Genomic DNA, 21,142 nt, shown 5'->3' on the forward strand with positions numbered 1-21,142 from the left:
CCGCCTGGTAACAATTTCCTGCAAAGTGTGGCCTCCAGATAGCCGTGAATACACTCTTCTGCCAACTCCCAATATGGCACAAGCCCTTTCTTAGTGCATTGAGCTACCCAGCCCATCCCAGAGGTGTGGCTTCCTGGGGGCCCCACACCCATGGAAAAATCTGTTTTGCAATGATTACCAACCTGTCTGCAAAAACCAAAGAGTAGCCCCTCTCATGTGTGTCTAGCATTTGCCCATCAAAAGCAGATTTACCTTTAAAGCAAGCATTTTGGGCTCACACCCGGTTTGGCCTTCTTGCCAGGGAGAGATCACACCTCTTCTAACGGTGGATCCTTTGTGTTCCTTCCTGAAAGTCATTCACACCTCCCCCCATAGGGCAGAAGGCTGTCTAGTGGCCAGCTACCTTAAACGGTCACTGGAAAACTTTGGGCAATAAAGTGGCTACTTACTAAAGTTGAGATTTGTGCAAGACTTGAGCATCAAGTTGAGTTTAATGCAAAGTTTCTTTTGATACTCCGAAGTATAATATTTAGGAGTCCCGTTCAGAAGTTAGTACTGCTGATTTGTTAGTGAGTATCACTGTACTCACCAATGGAGCTACTAGCCTTTCCACAGTAAAAACGACAATGCAGGGATTTTACTGTCAGGACTTGCAAAGTTAAGAACCACAGATTCGACTTTTTAGTATAATGCATCCTGCCTTTAGGGCTCAGTAGGCCTGCCTTAGGGGTGGATTATAAATATTAAAAAGGCAGATTTTGGGCTTTATTATTAATATGAATGGAGTTGAGTTAGCAGTTGAGAACTGCTCTGCCAGTCAGCACTGGTGGACTGGGAGTCACACTTTGCTTTGTCACACTCTTGGCAACATAAGTGCTGCAGTTAACAAGATACACTTTAAATTACAGGCCCTGGGTATCCCTGGTACCATATACCGGGCACTTAGAATTACATTAACTCATGCCAATTGTGGGTGATCCAATCAGACATATACCTTTTAAGGGTCAGCGCAATGGCACTGAGGTCCGTTTAGCAGGCCACAGTGCATGTTCAGAGCAGAAAAACCAGCAGCATCAGGCCAGAAACTTAGGGTGATCATGCTAAAAGAGAAATTTCCTTATACTCTTTCTTTACTTAACATTGTTTCTATTGTTTAGAAGAGGCATGTGAGTGGAACCCATTTAAGAAACTAAAAGTAGGCCACCTTTGGTGCTACGTTTAGCTTAGTTAGCGTAGAGTGAGGGGGTTTGAAAATATTTATATAAATAAGTTTTATGATAACATACTAATGTTACAAGATTTTTTACTGTTCACACTCCTAACGAGTAACATTGCCACTAATTTGCTTGTTTTCATAATAGTTACTATTCATCCTGTATGTACTAGAATAAGATTTTGAATTTAAATAAATCTTAAAAATATATTTCTGGCTTCAGAGTGTTCATGAGTCTGAATTTCCTTGATGAAAGAATGTTTTGTTTCCTTTGTCCCTATGATAGCCATGTAATAATCTCACAGGATTGATAGCTACCTTGTATGCATCACACTCAATTAATGCTCAGTGAGTTGCACAGCAGTTGTAGTCAATTGGGCTTTCTGTCTAAGGTGGGCACATTGACAAAGTCCTTGGTGCCAGAGGGTCTAGAAGGCCCACTACCAGGCTGTATTCTGGAAAGAAAACTAGAAAACATATATCATACCTGAATAATGTAATTCCTAGGAATACCCAGGACCTGTGCATTTTAGATGACTTAAACTGAGGGCTTGATGCAGTCGTGGCTGGCATGACTCGCACTTGGGGTGGGGGTCGTGGGAGATGGGAGTTACGCACTGGGGCTTATTAAGCAAAATATAATTATATTTAATCTTACGTTCGCCTCCAGTCCCGCATCGTGTCTTCTCTGTACGCCTAACACCTTACAGGAAGCATTCAGCCTCCCTCTCCTCCCCTGGGCCAATCGCAACGCTACAATGGCAGCGTTGTGATTGGCTCGAATGCAGACCCCACAGACGTCTATTGCCCTGGGGCCAACCAAAAAGTCAGTGCCCACAACAGTGGGCAAGCTGCTCCTTCCCTGCTGGAGAAGGCACGTCCACCCGCCCCCAACCAGGCATACCTTTCTGCTTTCTCGCAGTGTGAGAAGCAGAAACATAAAATGGTTTTAAAATACCAGTTTATGTTTCTGCTTCTCACACTGCCAGATATCTGGTGGGCGACGCTCCTCCACCCACGTGGAAGAGCTCCCCCTGGCTTTTGTCCAAACTGCTTTCGGACACCCCCACAGCATGTGTCAGCCATTAGACCAGCTAGCTCTACAGAGCCACTACCACCCCCTGTATCTTACAGGGGTGTATGTAGGTTCTGGCAACCACTGAACATGACAACCCTGATTCCTCAGGGATCGTGGAAAATAGTAGAGTAAGTTTCGCTCAGACTCTTGGGCTTGCTTTCTCTCCGAAAATACACAGGATATCGATTAGGACGTTTAAGTAAGTATTTATTGGTCTAGCGACAGCCTTGTGTAATACATATGTGCTGCGACAATCAGGACACAGAAGCAGACAAAAGAAAATGCTAGTACCAATACAGTAAATAGTAGATAGAGTTCTACCATAGTGCTAATAAGATGAACATAAGCCGTTCAGATAAAAACAGTAGCACTTGCATATTCCTAAAATGCGCACCCTAATTAATTTGCCTAAATGTACGTAGCCTGTATATGCATGTAGCTATATATATATATATATATATATGTGTATAGCCAAGAACTCCCTAGGAAAGAACCACCCCCCTCACCTGATGGTTGAGAATGAAGGACCCCGACTCTGCTCTAAGAATGACAACCCGCAAGGATACTTGGTGCTATTGGTGCTGTAGTGGTTGGTGGGTGTAGGTTGTGGGACAGTGCATGAGAAGTTGCAAGAGGTGTACTTTTTTGTGAAGTAGCATACTTGATGAAAACCCACTTTTAGAAACTTGCAATAGTGGGATTAACTGCAAAAAATGAGATAAAACAAATGTGTTGAATCTGCATTTTCTTTGCACGGTTTGTTTTGCGCTTTGCATACTGTGTTTTAAAATGAATTAAACAGATGTTGAACAAAACTTGCAATGAGTATAAAAATGAATGGGCCTATGCCTAACGTCCTTACTAGGCTTTTCAGATTATTATCAACATCATTATTGTTAGCGGTGCTTGAAGTAGTAATACTGTACCTGTGAATGTAATTCTCAATTTCACGCACTTCTGGTATATATTCCTCTGTATCTGGTACTAATCTGGGTTGAAATTTTCGATCCTGGAAATCATACACCATCACAACTAGCAGGCTTGTAGTATCATCTGACTGAAAACAGAAAAATAATGGTTCGGTTTTTTAGTTTGAACGAACACTTTAAATCAGGTGCCTGCCTCCTACATCAGAAATAAATCTAAATTGTCACTGAAACTGGAAAATGTGTTTACTTGTTAAATATGTTCAGTAGATTACATTATTTGCAGATTATAGTGAGAACAGATCGGCTTTTAGTACATTCAGATTTTATAAATTGCCATTACAGATCATTAAGTATAACATTGCGCAGTTATATGTAATAAAGTACCCTCTGCACTACCTTAAAATTACTAAAATGCACCGAGGAGTTCCATCACCACAAAGACGAACGAGGTCGAACACCGAGTTCCTTTATAAGACCATGACAACTCCCAACCACTGGCAATATCCTTAAAGGTATATCAGAGGATGTTGTATTACTTGCAATATATGACCATCCTATTACCATTCCCCTAAAAAGATTACATACTTTGTTTCTTGCTCCTTCACATGAAAAGCTTTGGCCGCTAGTCACTGGAATAAATCCAAAATACGTAGTCAGAAATTGGACCAATATGCCGTGAATAATTTGGGATGGGTCAACTAGACTATAATAGAAACTATAGAGACAAGTGTGTGTAGGTGAATTGCAGGATTTTATGTATTTATGCTACCATTACGGATCTCAAGACCAAAACAAGTAATGGATTTCAGATAAGTGCAAAATGAATGGGCTTTTTATACTTTATTTATTTATTTATTTTGAAAGTTTTATATAGCGCGAACAATATCTTTGCAGATATCAGAGCGCTTTACAAAGCAGTGATCCAAACAGGAGAGTGAATAACAGGCCATTAGGCAAAGCGTAGTTGTAGGTAATAAGTGGGGTGGGGTAGGTACATGAGGGAGCATAGTAAAACAGGTAACATATCAATAATGGTAATAGTACAAATAAATGGGAGCATAAACAGTCAGGTAAGTCACTAATACAAGTAATACAAATAATCAAAGGGATCGAACAGATAATACAGATACAATCGATGCAGAGTCTTTAAAAAATCCACAGTAATAGTTCAAGTATATTTAGCCACGAGGATAGCTTTTATTTCTTTCTTAAAAAGTGTAGTGGAGGAGATGCGCCTGGTTTCAGGAGGGAGTGAGTTCCAGATTCTGGGTGCCATTCCTGAGAAGGAGCGCAGCAGAAGATTGTTTGTGCTTCTAGTGTTTCTAGAGCCGCCAGAGATTGTCAGCTTCTGAGTGAGGTATCCGGGTGAGCTCAGGTGTATAGCCTTGTGTGTCATGCAGGCGATTTTCAGATGTATTCTGGCTTCAAAAGGCAGCCAGTTCAGGGATTTCAAGGCAGGGGAAATATGCGAGTGTTTTTTTGACCCAGTGATGAGTCTCGCTGCAGCGTTTAGAGAGGCTCTTAGGGGTGCAGTAGTAGTTAGGGGGAGACCGCAGAGGGCGATGCTGCCGTATTCTATTCGAGGGATGACTAGTGTTTGTACTGCATTTTGGAAGTCTTTGGCTGGGAGGAAGGGCTTGAGTTTCCTCAGGGTATTGATTTGGTAGTTCGCTCCCTTAGTTGCCTTGCTGATATGTTGCTGCATGTTGAGGTTGGTGTCGAGTGTTATGCCTAAAGATTTTGCTGAGTCCACGATGGTGGGTTGGACATTGAGTGCAGTTAGGTGCTTAAGCCAGATTTGAGAGGTAGAGATCTTCGCGGGAGGTGAGATCGAAAGGAACTCTGTTTTCAGAGCATTGAGTTTGAGATGATTATCGGCAAGCCAGGATTGGGTGCTTCTGATCGTTGAGTTCAGGAGCAAAATGTCTTTGGGGGATTGTAATTTGAGATATAGTTGGGTGTCATCGGCGTACATGTGAAAGTGTACATTGGATGCTTGTAGCAAGGTGGTGAGAGGTTCCATAACTAGGTTGAACAAAGTTGGGGATAGGGAGAATCCTTGGGGGACGCCTAACGATACAGGTATTGGCGAGGACATCAAGTTGTTGCTCTTGAATTTCTGCGACCTGTTGTGTAGAAAGGAAGTGAACCACTTGAGTACAGTCCCAGATAGACCCATTCTTGTGTTTAATAGTTCGAGTAAATTCTCATGTTTAACGGTGTCGAATGCTGAAGAGAGATCAAGAAGGATGAGGAGGCAGGTATCTTTTTGATCCAGGATTTGAATAGCGGAGGAGTGTCTAGAGGCCGATCTGCAGTTGAGGAGAGTGCATTTGATACGGGGTGTGTCGAGGGAGGTAGAGGGTTCTAAAGAGAGGGGGACTTTTCTAAGGTTATTAGGGATGGAGATTATGTTGTTTAGTGTGGGGGGTCTACGGGGATTTGAGTATATCGTGGGAATGGAGAGGTGGTTGTGTGGTTTAGGGGAGCTGGATCGTAGGAGCGGAGGAGGGTGAGAGTGTCGAGGTCCGAAAGAGGATTGCATGGGCGACGGGGGCGGTTGTTGCGATTGTGGACAGGGATCGCGGTCCAGTGTGGGGGGTTTAGAGTGGGAGAGTCATCCGGAAGGGTGGGGGACATGTTGGGAGGAGGGGTGGTGGAGAGTGAGGGCTGTCTGGGGTGTGTGAAGAGTAGTTCTTTGATGGTGTGAATGTCTTCTTTGAGCTGGAGGAGGGTGGCCATAATCTTGTCTAGCATGGGATAGGTGTTGATGTTGGGGATGGAAATCAGGGGTGAGTGACTGACCTGGGAATTGGCGTGTGGGTGGGGGGGTGAGTTGGTGTTCATGCAGGGTTCCGTGGCGTCGGTGTACGGGTTGGTGTTAGGGAGGAGAGAGGGTTTGGGAGGGATGGGTGTGAATGAAGTAGGGACGAGGTTGGTGGTGTAGGTGAGGGCATTGGTGGTAAGCGGAGAGAGCCGGGCGGAGGTTGAGTGTATGTTAGTGGTGATGGGGAGCAGGTACGGTAGTGGGGGCTGAGAGTGTGGGGGGGAAATGGGACTGGAGATGGTCCTGTTGTGGGGAGAGGGAGTTAGATTAATAGATGAGGTGTGCTCTACGTTATTAGTTAGAGGGTGGTAGTGGGGACTGAGAATGGGGGGGATAAAGGGTGGGATTTAACATTGTGCGTGTAGCTCTGGTGCTGACCTAGGTTAGACGGGTTGTGGGTGGGAGCTGTGGTGTCAGGGGTGAAAGGAATGGGAGTGGTATGAGTGAAGGTCCGCGGGTTGGTAGGGGGGGCGGCTGGTGTATGAGGGGGAGAGATCTGTGTCTGTGATTGAGGAGTGTGGGGTGGTTACAGCAGGTGGGTGATTGACTAGGGTGCTGGGGGTAAAGGCTAGGTGCGTGTCGTTCTGGTGCTGAACTACGTTAGAAGGGTTGTGGGTGGGGGCTGTGAAGTCAGGAGTGATAGTACTGGAGGTGATATGGGTGGCGGTCCGAGGATTGGAGAGGTGGTCTTTGAAAGTGGGGAACAGGTTGTCGAGTAGTTCCAGGTTCCTGTCTGTGGATTGAATTAGGACAATCCCGTTATTGTAGATATTAATGATGGTTCTACCTGGGAAGAGTTGGGATGGTGTGATGGAGAGTGTTAGGCCATGAGCGGATTTCCTGGTAGTGGAGACGGTGAGTAAGGTGAGGAACGCTTTTCTCCATTGAGCTCTGCGTGTGGTGTGGAAGATGATATCGGTGTTCAAGGATCCATTGACCGGTGAGAAGTAGGTGTCGGTAAAGGGAGTTTCAGGATGGGACTTCAGGAAGTTGTGTTTAAAGCGTTTAGCAGCTTTTTTGGTGAGTGCGGGTGGGTAGTTGATTTTATATGTGTGCTTGCCGATGGGATCCATGTTGGGATGGCGGTATAGCTGGGTGTGGGAGGGTGAACAGTAGAGATATACAAGAGCAAAAGACAAATGCAAACAATAAGTTACATGGGACAAGAGTGACACCAGTGAGTAATCAAAATATATGAGGTAGCAATCGGTGCATTACAGGAATAAAAAGTGAAATGGGTGCAGCTTACAAAAATTTACAAAAATATATGAGGTAACAATCGGTGCATTACAGGAGTAAAAAGTGAAATGGGTGCAGCTTACACAAATGTCCAGTAAACAAGTAGAAGTATAACACTGATGATATACTGGAACTAAATATAGATGCCAACAAAAAAGTTAAAGAGTCAAAAGTGACACCATTGAGCAGCCAGAAATATATGAGGTAGCAATCGGTGCAAAAAAGTGAAATGGGTGCAGGTTACAAAAAAATATACAAAATACAAGTAGAAGTATAATACTGCAATATAAGGCAGACACTCTATCACAAGAAAGTGTAGATACAGAGCTATGTAAAGTGCGCGGTAGTTGAGATTAGTCTAAAAAAAGGCCAGTTCTTAGGGTATGGTCAGATAGTGAAAGTGACTAGTCCATGATGGCCGCCAAAGAGAGAGACCAGTCTAAAATGGCAGCCAAATAGGGGAGGTAGAGACAGTAGTCCTCTGTTTGTTGTTGTTGCTTTGAGAACAGGGAAGGGCAGTTTCACTTTCTATTTGAGCCAGCCCAGTTCCTAGCTTGCTGGGAGGGAGTCTTATCTCTATTTTAGAGGTCTTGTGTGGAGGAGTTAAGTTGAGGAGCCTCGTGGGCTTCGGGGGTACAGGGGGGATTTATTGCTACAGTTTTATGACCCCAGCCATTTTGAACAAAGGAGGTTTAAAAAATGTAAGCAAGCGAGTGGGGTGAAGTAAATACCTTTTTGTAATTTCTGCTCAGCAAGTACGTTGATGTTGACAGCAGAGTTTTGCAGTTATCGAGGGTCTAGCCAGAATGTGCACAGCTGCGGTGTGCATCGACTTCTGGCAGGTTGAGGCTAATCTTCGTGCGCGGCCAGAGCAATTGAGCTGCAGCCCCTCCCGCCTCGAAAGGAGATGCCGTGTGTTTCCCGTCTGCTTCAGGGCTCTACTCCGGCAGTTCCCCTGGGCGGCGGCCGTATCAAGCTCCCGGTGCAGATGGGGGCAAGCTCCAGTCGTCCGTCGTCCCTCCAGATCCCGTTTGCCTCAGTGCTCCACTCCGGCAGTTCCCCTGGGTGGCGGCGCCACACCTCCGATCATATCCAGCTCCCGGCGCAGCCGGGTGCGAGCTCCAGTCGTCCGTCCTCCCTCCAGATCCCGTCTGCCTCAGGGCTCCACTACGGCAGCTCCCCTGGGCGGCGGCGGCGGCACACCTCTGGTCGAATCCAGCTCCCGCTGCAGATGGGGGCAAGCTCCAGTCGTCCGTCGTCCCTCCAGATCCCGACTATATCTCTCCGATGCCGCAGGAGTCCGAGCCAGAAATCCGACCTCTGCAGCCGGTGCCGGTGGCGGTGCCTACAGGCGTACCGGACGCCTCTGATGGCTAGAGCCGCTCGGTCCTCTCGTGCGACGGTCTCAGCCTCCGGGGTGGTGATCAGGGGCCCCTAGAAGGCTCCAGGCAGCGCCACAGCAGGCTCCAGGCAGCCAAACGTCTGACCCAGGCTCCGCCGATGGCCAGGAGCAGCCCGGTGTCTGGAGAAGGCGGGGGCGACTCGGATCTATCCCGCGATCACAGCCTCCGTGTAGATGAGGGACCCTTAGAATACTCCAGCCACCGCCAGCCAGGTAAAGGCGATGCAAATGTTCCAGTTACTTGATGCAAATGTTCCAGTTACTTGAGGTAGTTATGTTGCAGTTGCGTTGCTCGAAATGCCCGGGATGCTGGGTGCTAACAGGGATTAAATCCAAAAAATGGAATCCCAAGCACTCGGAGCTCTAACCTAGAGCTCCTACCGGGCGGCCATCTTTTCTGTAGACCGTTGTGTGGAGGTTATTGGCAGGGCCAACATATCCGATTGGTTGTTTCAGGATGTCAATTTATCACTTTACACTTTCTAGATTTCCGTGGGTGAGGTTTCCACAGACAAAAAACTCCAGCATAAACTTGTCCCATTTAATTCGGAAATGGGTGCCAGAAAACACCTCACATTGCTCCAGTCTGATTTTATCTATTTCCGGTAATCTACGTAAAACCAAAGGTTTAACCTTTTGGTATTTGCTTTCAGTGTATTTTAATATAGTGCAAAAGAAAATATGAGAAACACCTGTAGTTATGCAACAGTGTATATTCGAGTGCATTATGGCGGAAAAAACCTGCAGGATCGTCAACTACAGCAGCCCTTTCGTGTGGATGTAACCGCTTTAAGAAAGACTTCCACCAACAGGAGCCAGGGAGCTTGACATTTCAATAAAAATATTGTGCTGTAAGGTGCTGTCGCGCTTTTAGTCAAGGTGTAGAACTGATAAATAATGTATTTCTACTTATCGCCCAAAAGTAATAAAAAACACAAGTGACTGCATGTCAGCAATATGCCACAGTGTCATCCCAAACATGTTCTACCATATCCGACCGAAACAAGAAGAACGGTGACACAGGCCCTCGTCAGCAGAAGACTGGACTATGGCAACGCACTCTACGCAGGAATCCCAGCCAAACACCTACGACGACTATAACGCATCCAAAAAGCCTCAGCCCGACTGATTGTCAACGTCCCCCGCCGCAGCCACATCATGCCCCACCTGAGAGACCTACACTGGCTCCCCGTCGACAAGAGGATCACCTTCAAGCTCCTCACCCATGCACACAAAGCACTCCACAACGTCGGACCAGCCTACCTGAACAGCAGACTCAGCTTATACACCCCCACCCGCCAGCTCTGCTCCGCCAGCCTCGCCCTCGCCACTGTCCCCCGCATCCAACGAACGACCTCCGGCAGCAGATCCTTCTCCTACCTCGCCGCCAAGACCTGGAATACCCTCCCTACCCACATACGGCAGACCCAAGACCTACTCGCCTTCAGAAGACTCAAGACCTGGCTCTTCAAGCAGTAGCAGCACCCCCCTTCCCCATAGCGCATTGAGACCCTCACGGGTAAGTAGCGCACTTTACAAGTACTCTGATTGATGTATTGATTGATTGATGCCTGCTTTCCTTTCCCTTCCTGACATAATCCTAACTCGAAGACGTCAGAAATCTCATAACCATGCACTTTTCTGTCCTAACCAAGCTGAATGGTTATAAGATGGAACAACGCAGGTAAAAACATTGCACACCTTTTCAGCGCATTTTTCACCCCACATTATTTGACCATGCATGTGCTTCTACCTTGCATGCCATTACCACGCATTAATAGTCTAGCTAAGGTGTGTATTAGTAAGGTAAGTTTAAATATATATGTATCATTTTTTATTTTTTTGTAGGGAGACCTTCCAAACCCCATACTTACCTTAAATGCATGGTACAGGCATGCGTGGTAAAGGCCTATATATGGTAAAAACTTGTATGGTAATAAATGCATGGTAAAGGCACTGCGATGTAAACATTGATTTGTAAAGACTGTTTCCCAGCTGATTAGAAACCCTCAATAAAGCTGGGTCTGGTGGCTTAATGGACTCATGTTTCCACTATAGGTGCCTGTGTTTGACCTCATGGTCAGAGGGTCAAATCCCGGCGGGTTCAATCAGCCTTCTATCCTCCTGAGGTCGATAAAATGAGTACCGCTGGGTAACAATAAAGATCTGTCATTCAGCGCCAAGATGCTCATGGTTGAACGTGCGCTTACAAATACACGTTATGTTAAAGAGTTCTATTTTGCTACCATCAACATTATTCCATTACTGCAATGCATTTTAATGTATGCATGATTTGATTGTTTGGATTTCCAGACATTTAAATATCACTGTCACAATCCAACTTTGCCAGCCTCACAGGTACTGCATACATATGGCCATTGCCAATGTCTACTACACATCTGGGCACACAGCTAGCTAGCTTAGTCAGGTATTAATCATCTGTCTATCCATCCATCTAGCTCTATTTAATAGGTGCACGTAGAGCGCACAGTCGCCACGGGTTTTAGGCACCATGATGGTAGCTTAGCAGGCAGAAGTCAGAATGGCGCACCAAGGTAAGACACAAGTCCTCCGGTTCTTTCTGAATAGAAAAGAATTACAATTATGATGATTACTGTGCAAGGGAAAAATTGTGTACAATAGGATGGTCAAGTTGTTCTTTCCGAATCGAAAAATGTAAAGTGGTGGTTACTGTGCTATGGGAAGACTGTTTGTATCAGAAGGATGAACAAGAGGGCCGAAAACCTATTCTGGTTTGTTTGTATCCCATCTTCTCTGTCTTTGGGCGCCTAGCCTTGTTCACAAGTGAGTCACCTAATGAAAAGGCAAGAAACTGTCTACAAGGGTAACTACATCTCAGAACTGGGGAAGGTACAGTGACACAGCTATCAGAGCAGCTGATTGATGCCTGTAGACAGCTTTACTTTTTAAGTAAACACACTTTGAGATCTGGGTCTTTAATTTAATTTATATTGTAGAACACATGTGCTCCTTCAAGTGTCAACGTTAAAAGTGCTGCTGACGACAAAACTGAGGCAATGACTTAATAGTTTAACTGCTGCCCCTTTGGCGCTGAGATTAGCACAGCTCCCACACTGGAAATTGTCTCTGCTTCCATACATCACAGTTTTTTCCATACTACTTTTGAGCCCGGATTGAAGGACCATTTCAGGTGCAGAGCTTGTCATATTACAGCTTTCAAGTTGTATTCTGGAATGAAAGTGTCATCGTCTTACACATTATTGAGATTAAAAATATTGCATGGCGGCAAATGTGGGTGATCCATGGAGATTCGTCCTGAACCCCTTTAATACTAAACTAGATCAGGCAAAATATATCCGTTTATACACCAAACCCGTTACTCAAGAAGTGAAGAACGCTGTACACAAAAGACAAGGAATAGATGTTGGGCTTTCCCCTATGTCCATAATTTGGCTGAATAATTACTTCTGAATTGGTGAGCATCTTTTTAACTGAAAACTCTGGTATGCAGAAGGGATAAAACTTCTGAAAGACTGCTATCAGGACGCTCCTCTGTCACATTCTCTTTGAGCTGAAAAGTGAGAATTATTAGAATGGACTCTAGCACGAGTCTCCATTCGATAGATACTTCAGAATTTTTGATATGCATCAACAGGCAATCTCTTGGGCATATGCATTCCTCAAACCAAAGGCTGGTTCTGCCTGATGAAACTGACGAGGTCTGGTACATCATCTTGCTAATCTTGTAGCAGGGCCCCAGAGATGCTAACACAATGATGACAGCATACCAGGAGTTCAACTGGATCTACTGAGTTCCTTCCAGACTTCACAGAATAGACAGAAGCCCTGATTCGCTCTTGAGGAACACACACACATATTCTGTGTGACTGTCCTTCATATTCAACAGTTTTTGCAAATAATACTGCAGATATTGTATGAAACACTAAGTTTTATATGAGCAAATATCTGATGCTGGGATGCCAATGGGTAGCCATGCGCTTTATAAATGCCACTTCTGTTCTATTCTATGTTCCACGGTCAGGAATGCTGTTGGTATACGAGGAGACCATACCAAATCAACAGTGAAAATGAATGTTGGTGGTCCTAGCAACACCTCCATAATTATCCTGCAAAACTGTAAAACTAGGAGATGGATGAATGATTGAAACTACTGCTGAAGGAACTTTACTTTTTTAGGACACCTTGCAGGCTTGTCACAATCTCTGTCCTCAAAGCTAGGGTAATTTGGTACTACGTTTCTTAGAAGATCTTCAGAGGCTACAGGGGGAGAGGGGGGCAAGGCTTAGCCAAGGATCATAGCGGATGCGTGAGCCGAGAGCTCCGCACCTGGCTGCCTTTTATCCTCATGAACTGTGCAGCGGGAGCCGAGTCACGAGATCCTCGGGTCCCATGGGGGACCAGAGTGTTGCTGAGCGCCCCATGATGAAGTTTGAGGCTTGGCAATACGGATGATCACACGCAGTGGCCAGCCTGCTGCGAGCAGTGTGTGGTCGCGGCCAGTGACATGGCGGCCGGGTGAGCACCCAAGAGATCTAGGCCCATTGTCATGTGACGGGAGCTGGCTCTTAGGCCCTGCGACCCGCCTCGGCAGGATTACAACGCTGAGGGGAGGCTCTCTATGACTAAGGAGAGCGCGGTGCCGCACAGACTGCGGCCCGATTGTGGTGAAGCGAAAGAGCCACATTGGCAGCGAAGTGGACCGGAGAACTCCACCATGGATGTGCAGCAGAGTGGAACGGCGGAGCTGGGTTGTCGCCCGTGCAGTGGGACTTCCGGCCGACCTTGCGGGGTGCGTGTCTGTGCTCCCGGGTGGCAGCACTTGCTGAACAAACCGAGGTGCATCAGCGGGCCTAGCGGCGCCCCACTGGTAAAGACGATCGTGCTAGGAGGTGCATGGAGGCCAACCAAGGTACATGGGGGGCCCTGAGGTAAGCGGATTGGCATTGGAGCGGGCCTGTACATCCAGAGAGCGTGACGTAGCTCTACGAGCTCCTAGCTGGAACGGCAGCGCTAAGTGGAGTTGGCTGCAGTGGGGGGCCTATATGTGACTGTTTGAGGCTGCACTGTGGACATTGTTAGTACAGCTGGAACAGCGGGCGGGGGTCCCCGGCCCTAAGGCCTAAAGAAGACAGTAACTGAGCCCCAGGTGAGCCCCTAGGAACTAGGCCCGTAGCCTGTGACTGCCATAGGCGGGCTGCAGGAAGGCTGCAGCATGCTACGTTAGACCCGAGTGGCAGTGGTTGCGCAGAGCGGCATATTTGGTGAAACTCTTGGAGGAGGAGTGGGAGTGCCTCCCCTATGCAGGATGGATGGCTGTACCCTCTCTTTTTCTGAAGCTCTACCCAGTTCTGGAGTGCTTTTAGCGGTCTATGTTTGCCTGGAGGGGAGCTGCGCTGCCGCTGCACGCTGGACCAAGAGTGAGCCAGAGACGTGTTTGGACGATCGGTGGGGCATCACCGGGCGTATAACAAAGAAATTAGTCAGCAGGACTGGCACACCTGACCGCCCACTAGCATGCACAAAGGAAGGTATCACGGCCGGGGATCTGATGCCCTAAAGGGGCCTCTAGACTCTGGGACTGGATAACCCAAAGTGCCCTTGGACAAAATTACCCCGGTGGAGTTTTAACAGCGCTGTGAGCCTTGTAAGAGGGTGATGGGCAGGGCCCGAGACACGTGGTAAGGTCTGTGGGAAGCGTCGAGGCCTAGTGACTTTGCACTCGTGAAACTACGGCCCCTGCTGGCAGCACCTGAAGCGTAGGGGAGCAGAGCGCACCAGCCTTGAGGACTGCGATGACGATTGTATTGCAGTGGACAACCCTTGATGTCCCTAAACCCATATCTGCCAGCCTAGTGATAACTCAGCATCACAGGCAGTACTAAAGGCCGCCAGACAAGGGCCCCTAAGAGCCCCCAGGGCCCCCCCGGACCCAGATGACAGCGCCCAGCTAGAGCTGCAATCTACTCCAACAACAAATCAGTAAAATCTTGGAGGCCATAGCGGATACAAAGGCCACCCTCCATCAGGACATTAGCACTGTCCCGGTGGGATTCGGCCTGCTGTGGGAAGAACACAAGACTTTGTCAGAGAGGGTCAAAGAGATTGAGTCTACTACAAAAAGCATTGGAGGAGCAGATGGGGGTCCTCACAGACAGAGTGTGCTTGTTAAAGCGCAGAGCAGAGGATGCCGGAGGGCGCAATAGAAGGAACAACATACGAATCCTAGGCCTACTGGAAGGGACGGAAGGTAGCAACATGGTGTCCTTCCTGGAAAGTTGGCTCAGGAGTGCGGTAGCGCCGGAGGGCCTATCCTCCTTCTATACGCTAGAGAGAGCCCATTGAGTGCCAGCCAAGCCTTTGGCCCCTGGAAGGCCACCACGTCCAGTGGTGGCCCGCCTGCTCCACTTCCGGGACAGAGATCTTCTTCTGCAAAAGGCGAGAGCAGATGGCCCTTCACAGTCGGCAATAGCAAGGTCTCTTTCTTTCCGAACCACACACTGGAGGTACAGAGGATTGATACTGGAAACAATGGTCCTAAACTATCCTTTAGTCAATGAATTCAATCAAACAAAAATCATTTACTGAAATCTTTTTAAGGATGCAACATGTCAGCTTGCGGTGAACTAAATTCCATTTGTAGTTCAAATATAATGTGCAACAACCACTGGATTGCAAAACAACATGTATTTATTTAGTCATAAACTCCATACCAATAGGTAAAGTACAGGAAGGATAGGTTGCTCAACTTGAACGTGCAGAAAAGGGGGTGCTCAATATTAGAAGAAAATATACCGCGGAGGTTGATTTAATTCCCAGAAACAAGAACTTTTAAAGCATGTAAATAGTGCAAGAGCCCCCGAAAAAACACATTGAATAAAGATTAAGGCAAATAATAGCAAAGCAGCAAATTGGATGCCATGTAAGTATTAAGCAGGACAGTGGCCGAAGGCACGTTAGTACAAAATGTAAATTATACCCAAAAACATTGACATTTGCAATACGGTTTTAACTTTATTAACAAACCGTAGTTTCATTGCTGGCTCATGTAGCTGAATTAATAAATCCTACATTATTGACATTGTTGTTGTAGAAAGTAACGGAGCCTAAAAGTCTGTCATAGTGTTAAAAATCACAGAAAGCAAGGATTCAAGGAAACCAAGACGAGTTAATTGTCTGGGAATAAGCCTACTTGTTGTAAAGATCAACATCTTTTCGTTTGCAGCATGTGTGAAATGCAGATCTGTAACTTTAGAAAAAGAAACAGCAGGATGCCCAAGTAGGGAAACCAACTGTAGTAAAATAAGCATTAACGTTTACTATAGATTTTATTAATACCACACAGGCCATGAAATATCGGAGTGTAACATTCGCGTATAAAATCGTGCAAAGATGTTTATAAACTGCAATTGGTGATTAATTGTGCTTTGAGCACACGTACTCATGGAGTTAGGAAATATAATCAAAATAAGACACAGGAATGTGGGTCCCAAGATGGTACGTTAACCTTTACAAACTGCTTTTCTCATGTGAAGTGTATTGTTCAGTATTTGCACACCGCCTCGGGAGAACAAAGCATTTTCACACTGCATTGGGGTTTAGCGCAGAAGCATTTACAAAACGATTTTTTTACGTGAAGTTTGTTGTTCAGTATTTCCACACCGCATCGGGATAACAGCAATATTTCACAGGTGAGGTTTATTATTCTGTATTTTCACACCGAAAGCACGTTTCCATTTTCAGCCGAGTAGTGATGATATGAGTAAAAGGTGTTTAGCAAGCAGTTTCTAAAGTAATTGTACGGCACTGTTGCAACACTAAACTGATAGTATAAGAGTACAGCCTGATTGCTATAAATGTATATAAAAATACCTTCGCTGCCTAAGAATTGTTATAGTTTTAGATGACAGTTGGAACTAATCTACGTGGCGTTAAATGGGATGTATGAGTGGAGATAAAATTGACAAAATATCGAAGCACTGTCACTTTTACACTTCTCATGTAAAAGCAGTGGCAATTGAAGACTAGGTTGTACTATACTCATGATATATGGTAGCACCATTTTCCATCTGTTTAGCGCAAACACGTTTCGCCTATGTTATATTAAAACTTTCCCATGTTGCCAAAAAAAAGTGAAAAGTTACAAGCACAAAGAGATTACTCCATAGATGAGCAGCCTTGAGTCTGGGCTGGCCACCCACCACAGGTAGACGTTATAAAGGCAGGAAGGCATAGTTACCAATTAACCTAGACAGGGACAGAATATGAAAAGCTAGAAACGAGATAGAATTAATTAAAAAGCACAACAGCGCACCGTGCTCATACTTACCTGGCCATGTTTTGTATGTGCTTTATTGGACAGTGCTTTAGAGAGCATGTTTGAAAATGGGTGGGAACGGGACCTGCGAAGAGGCAGGAAGACCAAAGAGGGCGGCTGGGGTGCAAACGAGGGCAGGGAGAAGGAAGTCTGACTGTAAAGCACTGGTAGGAAAGAAGCGAGTGAACAAGAAAAGTAATTTGAAATGAAAACACACTTTTTATCCCTTAAAAGTGTTCGTACAAATGTAAATGGTCTTTTAGAAATGAAACACACACGGAGCAGCAGAGCTCCCCGGTCACAGCAGCTTCGATCAAAGCACAACAGCTGGTCTTTTCCAGCTACGGCTGATAAGAAACTTAATAAGTGCGAGCGGAGCGGACGAAAACTGTAATTAGGCCCGCTGCTTTTTCGCTACACGTAAGTTACTATCGGATCAACAGCCAACAGAAAGCAAGATAAGAACAGCAATGACACAGTCAAACCAATCGCAAGCGGTAAAACAAATTACACAGTTTCAGCCAACATACAGATTACTTTACGTCTCGCTGAGACAGCGCATGCGCTGCCAAGGCGAGACATAAAAAGGAATCCCTGTAGCGTCCTCCCTTGAAGGGGTCACGTACCTCGAAGGATGTGTCGATCCCGAGGAATGAGGCTCGTTCTCTGCGGGGCTGAAAACAAAGAAGAGAGGCGATGTAATGAGGTAACGGACATTCCTCATCCGCCTCAGGTAAGTCAAAACCTGTGCCCTCGGCTTCCTGACACTACGGATCCCTGCATCTGCATTGTCTTACTGTATAGATGATGGTGAAATAAGCTGGGAAGGTGGTGTGATGTTGGGTAGCGTTTGGCAAGTGGCCTTATGCTTCATATTTTTCCTCTCTGGAAAAGATTGAGGGAGGTCAATATCCTGCCCTTTATGTTAATGGGCCTTCTCATGCAAGTGTGCATCTTGCATATCGCGCAACTTGTGTATGAGCTCTTGAAGATTTTCAATTACGCTTTCCTAATGAAAGGTGTTGTTTTTTTCAGAGTTCGAGTCGAAGTATGGCTTTGCTCTGAAGTCTTCTTCGGAGTCGACTTATGGCTTGGATCTGATGAAGTGTATAATACAAAATAAGACCCAGTCCAATGGCGAGCTCATATATCAGTGACTCAAGGGGGGTCCAACAAGTCCTACTCCCCACTACTCTCCTATCCACATTATAGTGAGGTAATGCACTGTACTCCGCCGTGTTTAAAATACCTGTTCTCCAAGGCAACACAACAGAACAAACACTCAGAGTGACCCAACTTGTAATGGTTCACAATAGTCAACACTCCACATTGGACCTTACTCTAAATAGAGGAAAAAATGTGCGAGAAGCAAATGACCCCTCACGGAAACACCACCATCGGGGTAACTGGTATGCAATTTCCAGACAGGCCCCTGTCTCATCATCGGTGGTCACCTGCTTCTCGAAGAAAAATAAGATGAAAGGAAAGAAGAAGTGTCCAAAACAAACAACATATAAAGTGACAAAGTGAAGTGCAGAAAACTCTGCTAGTGACAAACACACACAAAAATAATAATTGAGTGCCTAAAAACACACACAGTCCACCAATCCCTTAGCCAATTTTATTCGTAGGGTGGTGGTCGCGTGCTGTTGATTATTAAAAAGGCTGGTAGCTAATCATGCATACCATTACCTACAGTGCCGACATGTTTCACTGCTGTATTGTGTAGAGCAGTTTCATCAGGGCTGCACTCAAGTGCTGCCACTTCACTCTTTTGGACACTTAGTTCTGTAACGTGCTGCCAAGGGAGAACAGGTACGTAATTAAAAACATGTAGACTCCAGGATGGCCAGAGACATACTCTTAAGGGATACACAGAATGGTAATGTGTGGAATATTACCCGGGAGCAGCAAAGCTATGCATACCAGCCGCTCCGGTATCAACAAGGCATCTAGGTACTTCTAACGTAAGTGTGCCCCTTGTTTCATGATAAAAATATTTTATCTGCAGAGGGAGGAAACATATAAGAAATTGTAAATTGCATTGTGCTGCTGACTTTCAACGTGCCCCGTCGCACCTTATATAAGATACACAGGTGCCCTATGTGAAGCACACAGTGACATGTACATTCAACGCTGCCCCCACGGATCAATGTCTGGGATTGCTGCCCCCTAGGAGAGGTAAACAACTGAAGCGCTAGTTATAAATACCGCTGTACAGTACACCTTACACACTGACCCCAAACAAATGCTAGACAGTGCAGCCTAAGCGGTCAAACGCCCCTTGCATCGATCGTGACAAACTCTGCTCTGAGGATGTAAAACTACATGGAGCCTGCGGCCACAAACATATTGCATTTAGCCCAACAACAGAAGTTAGCTTGATACTTCCCTGGCGCGTGGTTAAAGAACACTGCCTCACCGTGACAGGCTCGGAAGACGCCTTTCCTCAGCCGTGCCGGTAGCCCGATCCCGGAGCAGTGAAAAGCGGAGCGCCGGCGAAGCCACGCCTATGACGTTACACCACGTGATCGCGCCATCGGGCGCGGCGGCCATCTTAGCCTAGTCAAAGGGCCAGATATTGGAATCAAACTACGGGAGTATTCGCTAACTTAACCTCACATCGGGACCCCGGTGCTATACCACTGCAACAAAACCATAAGAGGGTCCTAAGTGATGAAAAAGAGCTCGGGAAACACGGCCATAATACTGATAGTTGCCGGCAATCCACCCCATAGGCAGTCTCAAAACAGTGTATTGAAATCCCAGGTTTCTCAACTGTGACACATGGGCAGGAGGTACTATGCCATGTCAGTACCCGAAACTCAGGGGGCATATACTGTTGCCTATATAGAGTCTGAATACTAAGGCCCAACCAGGGCAAGGGCAAACATTCCCTCACAGAGCCTGGGAGAATGTAAACTCATGTGGTTACACAACAGCTGGTCCACGGAAATAGAGGGGTTCCCTTTGGAAACTAAGACAGGTCAACTGGAATTATATTTCAGGGTGAGAGTGTCAGTCACAGTTTAATCCTGTTCCATTCTATGATTTCGTTGAGCCCAACTCTGTCCGTTCACTCATTATAAATCCAGCGTGCTTCTTTGGCTAACAGGATCTCATCAATATTCTGGGGGGAGCCTTTGATCTTCTCAAGCACTGTCCACTGGAAGGTGTGTTTTTCAGTAGAACAGTGCTGGACAAGCTTAGTTGTTAATTTGCCTGCCCTGATAGTGCTCAGATGTTCCTGTATACGCACTTTGATCTTGCGCGAGGTCAGACCTATATAGTGTAACCCACACTGGCACGTTAACCTGTATACAACTTGTGTGGAGTTACAGTTGCTGAACTGATTTTGGAACCACTCCTTCCCCGATGTGAGACTTACTCTTCTTAGTGAGTGGACATACTGAGCATGTTCCACATGGAAAATGGCCTTTGGGTACGGTGGAATTGTGATCAGTTAGTGCCTGGGGGACCTTCGAATGTACAAGTTTATCCTTCAAGTTGGTCGCCCTCTTGAATGCAAATCTCGGTGGTGGCATGTGAAAATCGCTGTTGGACAGAATAGACCAATGCTTGCGGATGGACTGACGGATTTTGGTGGCCATAGGATCATACGTCATGACCACAGGTATACAGTCGTCCCTCTTCTTGGCTACCTTTTCTAGAAGAGCACTCCTAGGTGTGTTGACCGCTCTCTTTTTAGCTTGTTTTACTATCTTCATAGGGTAGTTCCTATTAGTCAGCTTAGATGTCAGTCCTTCAGATTGTTCTAGGAAAGTATTGGTGTTGGAACAATTGCGTCTATACCTCAGGAACTGCCCTACGGGCAGATTGTCCCTCAAGGCTCTGGGATGAAAGGAATCGTAAGAGAGCAAGGAATTCCTATCTGTGGGCTTTTGATGTACACAGGTGTTAATGGTGCCCATGCTGTATTCAATGTCAAGGTCAAGGTACACTGCCTTGTGTCTGTCATATGTCCAAGTGAACTTGAGGTTCTCATCTTGTGCATTCAGCCAGTTAAGGAATTCCAACAGGAGTTCCTCCGTTCCTGACCAGATGCATAGCACGTCATCTATATATCTCTTCCAGAGCCGGATCTGGCTCTGGAAGGGGTTGTTATTATGATAGATG

At 46.1% G+C, this 21,142-nt stretch overlaps 1 protein-coding gene across 2 annotated transcripts in view; it reads right to left on the reverse strand.

The window, feature by feature from the left end:
• The window catches only part of NSUN7 (NOP2/Sun RNA methyltransferase family member 7), a 1,179,115-nt gene that overhangs the window by 693,626 nt on the left and 464,347 nt on the right, over positions 1-21,142 (reverse strand). For both annotated transcript variants that reach the window (XM_086963929.1, XM_086963930.1), the window contains one exon: positions 3,218-3,348. In XM_086963929.1, the coding sequence (XP_086820055.1) occupies positions 3,218-3,348 (131 nt within the window). The remainder of the gene's footprint in view (positions 1-3,217; positions 3,349-21,142) is intronic.

The sequence above is a fragment of the Lissotriton vulgaris genome, chromosome 3_2 (genome assembly GCF_964263255.1).
Source record: "Lissotriton vulgaris chromosome 3_2, aLisVul1.2, whole genome shotgun sequence".
NCBI lineage: Eukaryota > Metazoa > Chordata > Amphibia > Caudata > Salamandridae > Lissotriton > Lissotriton vulgaris.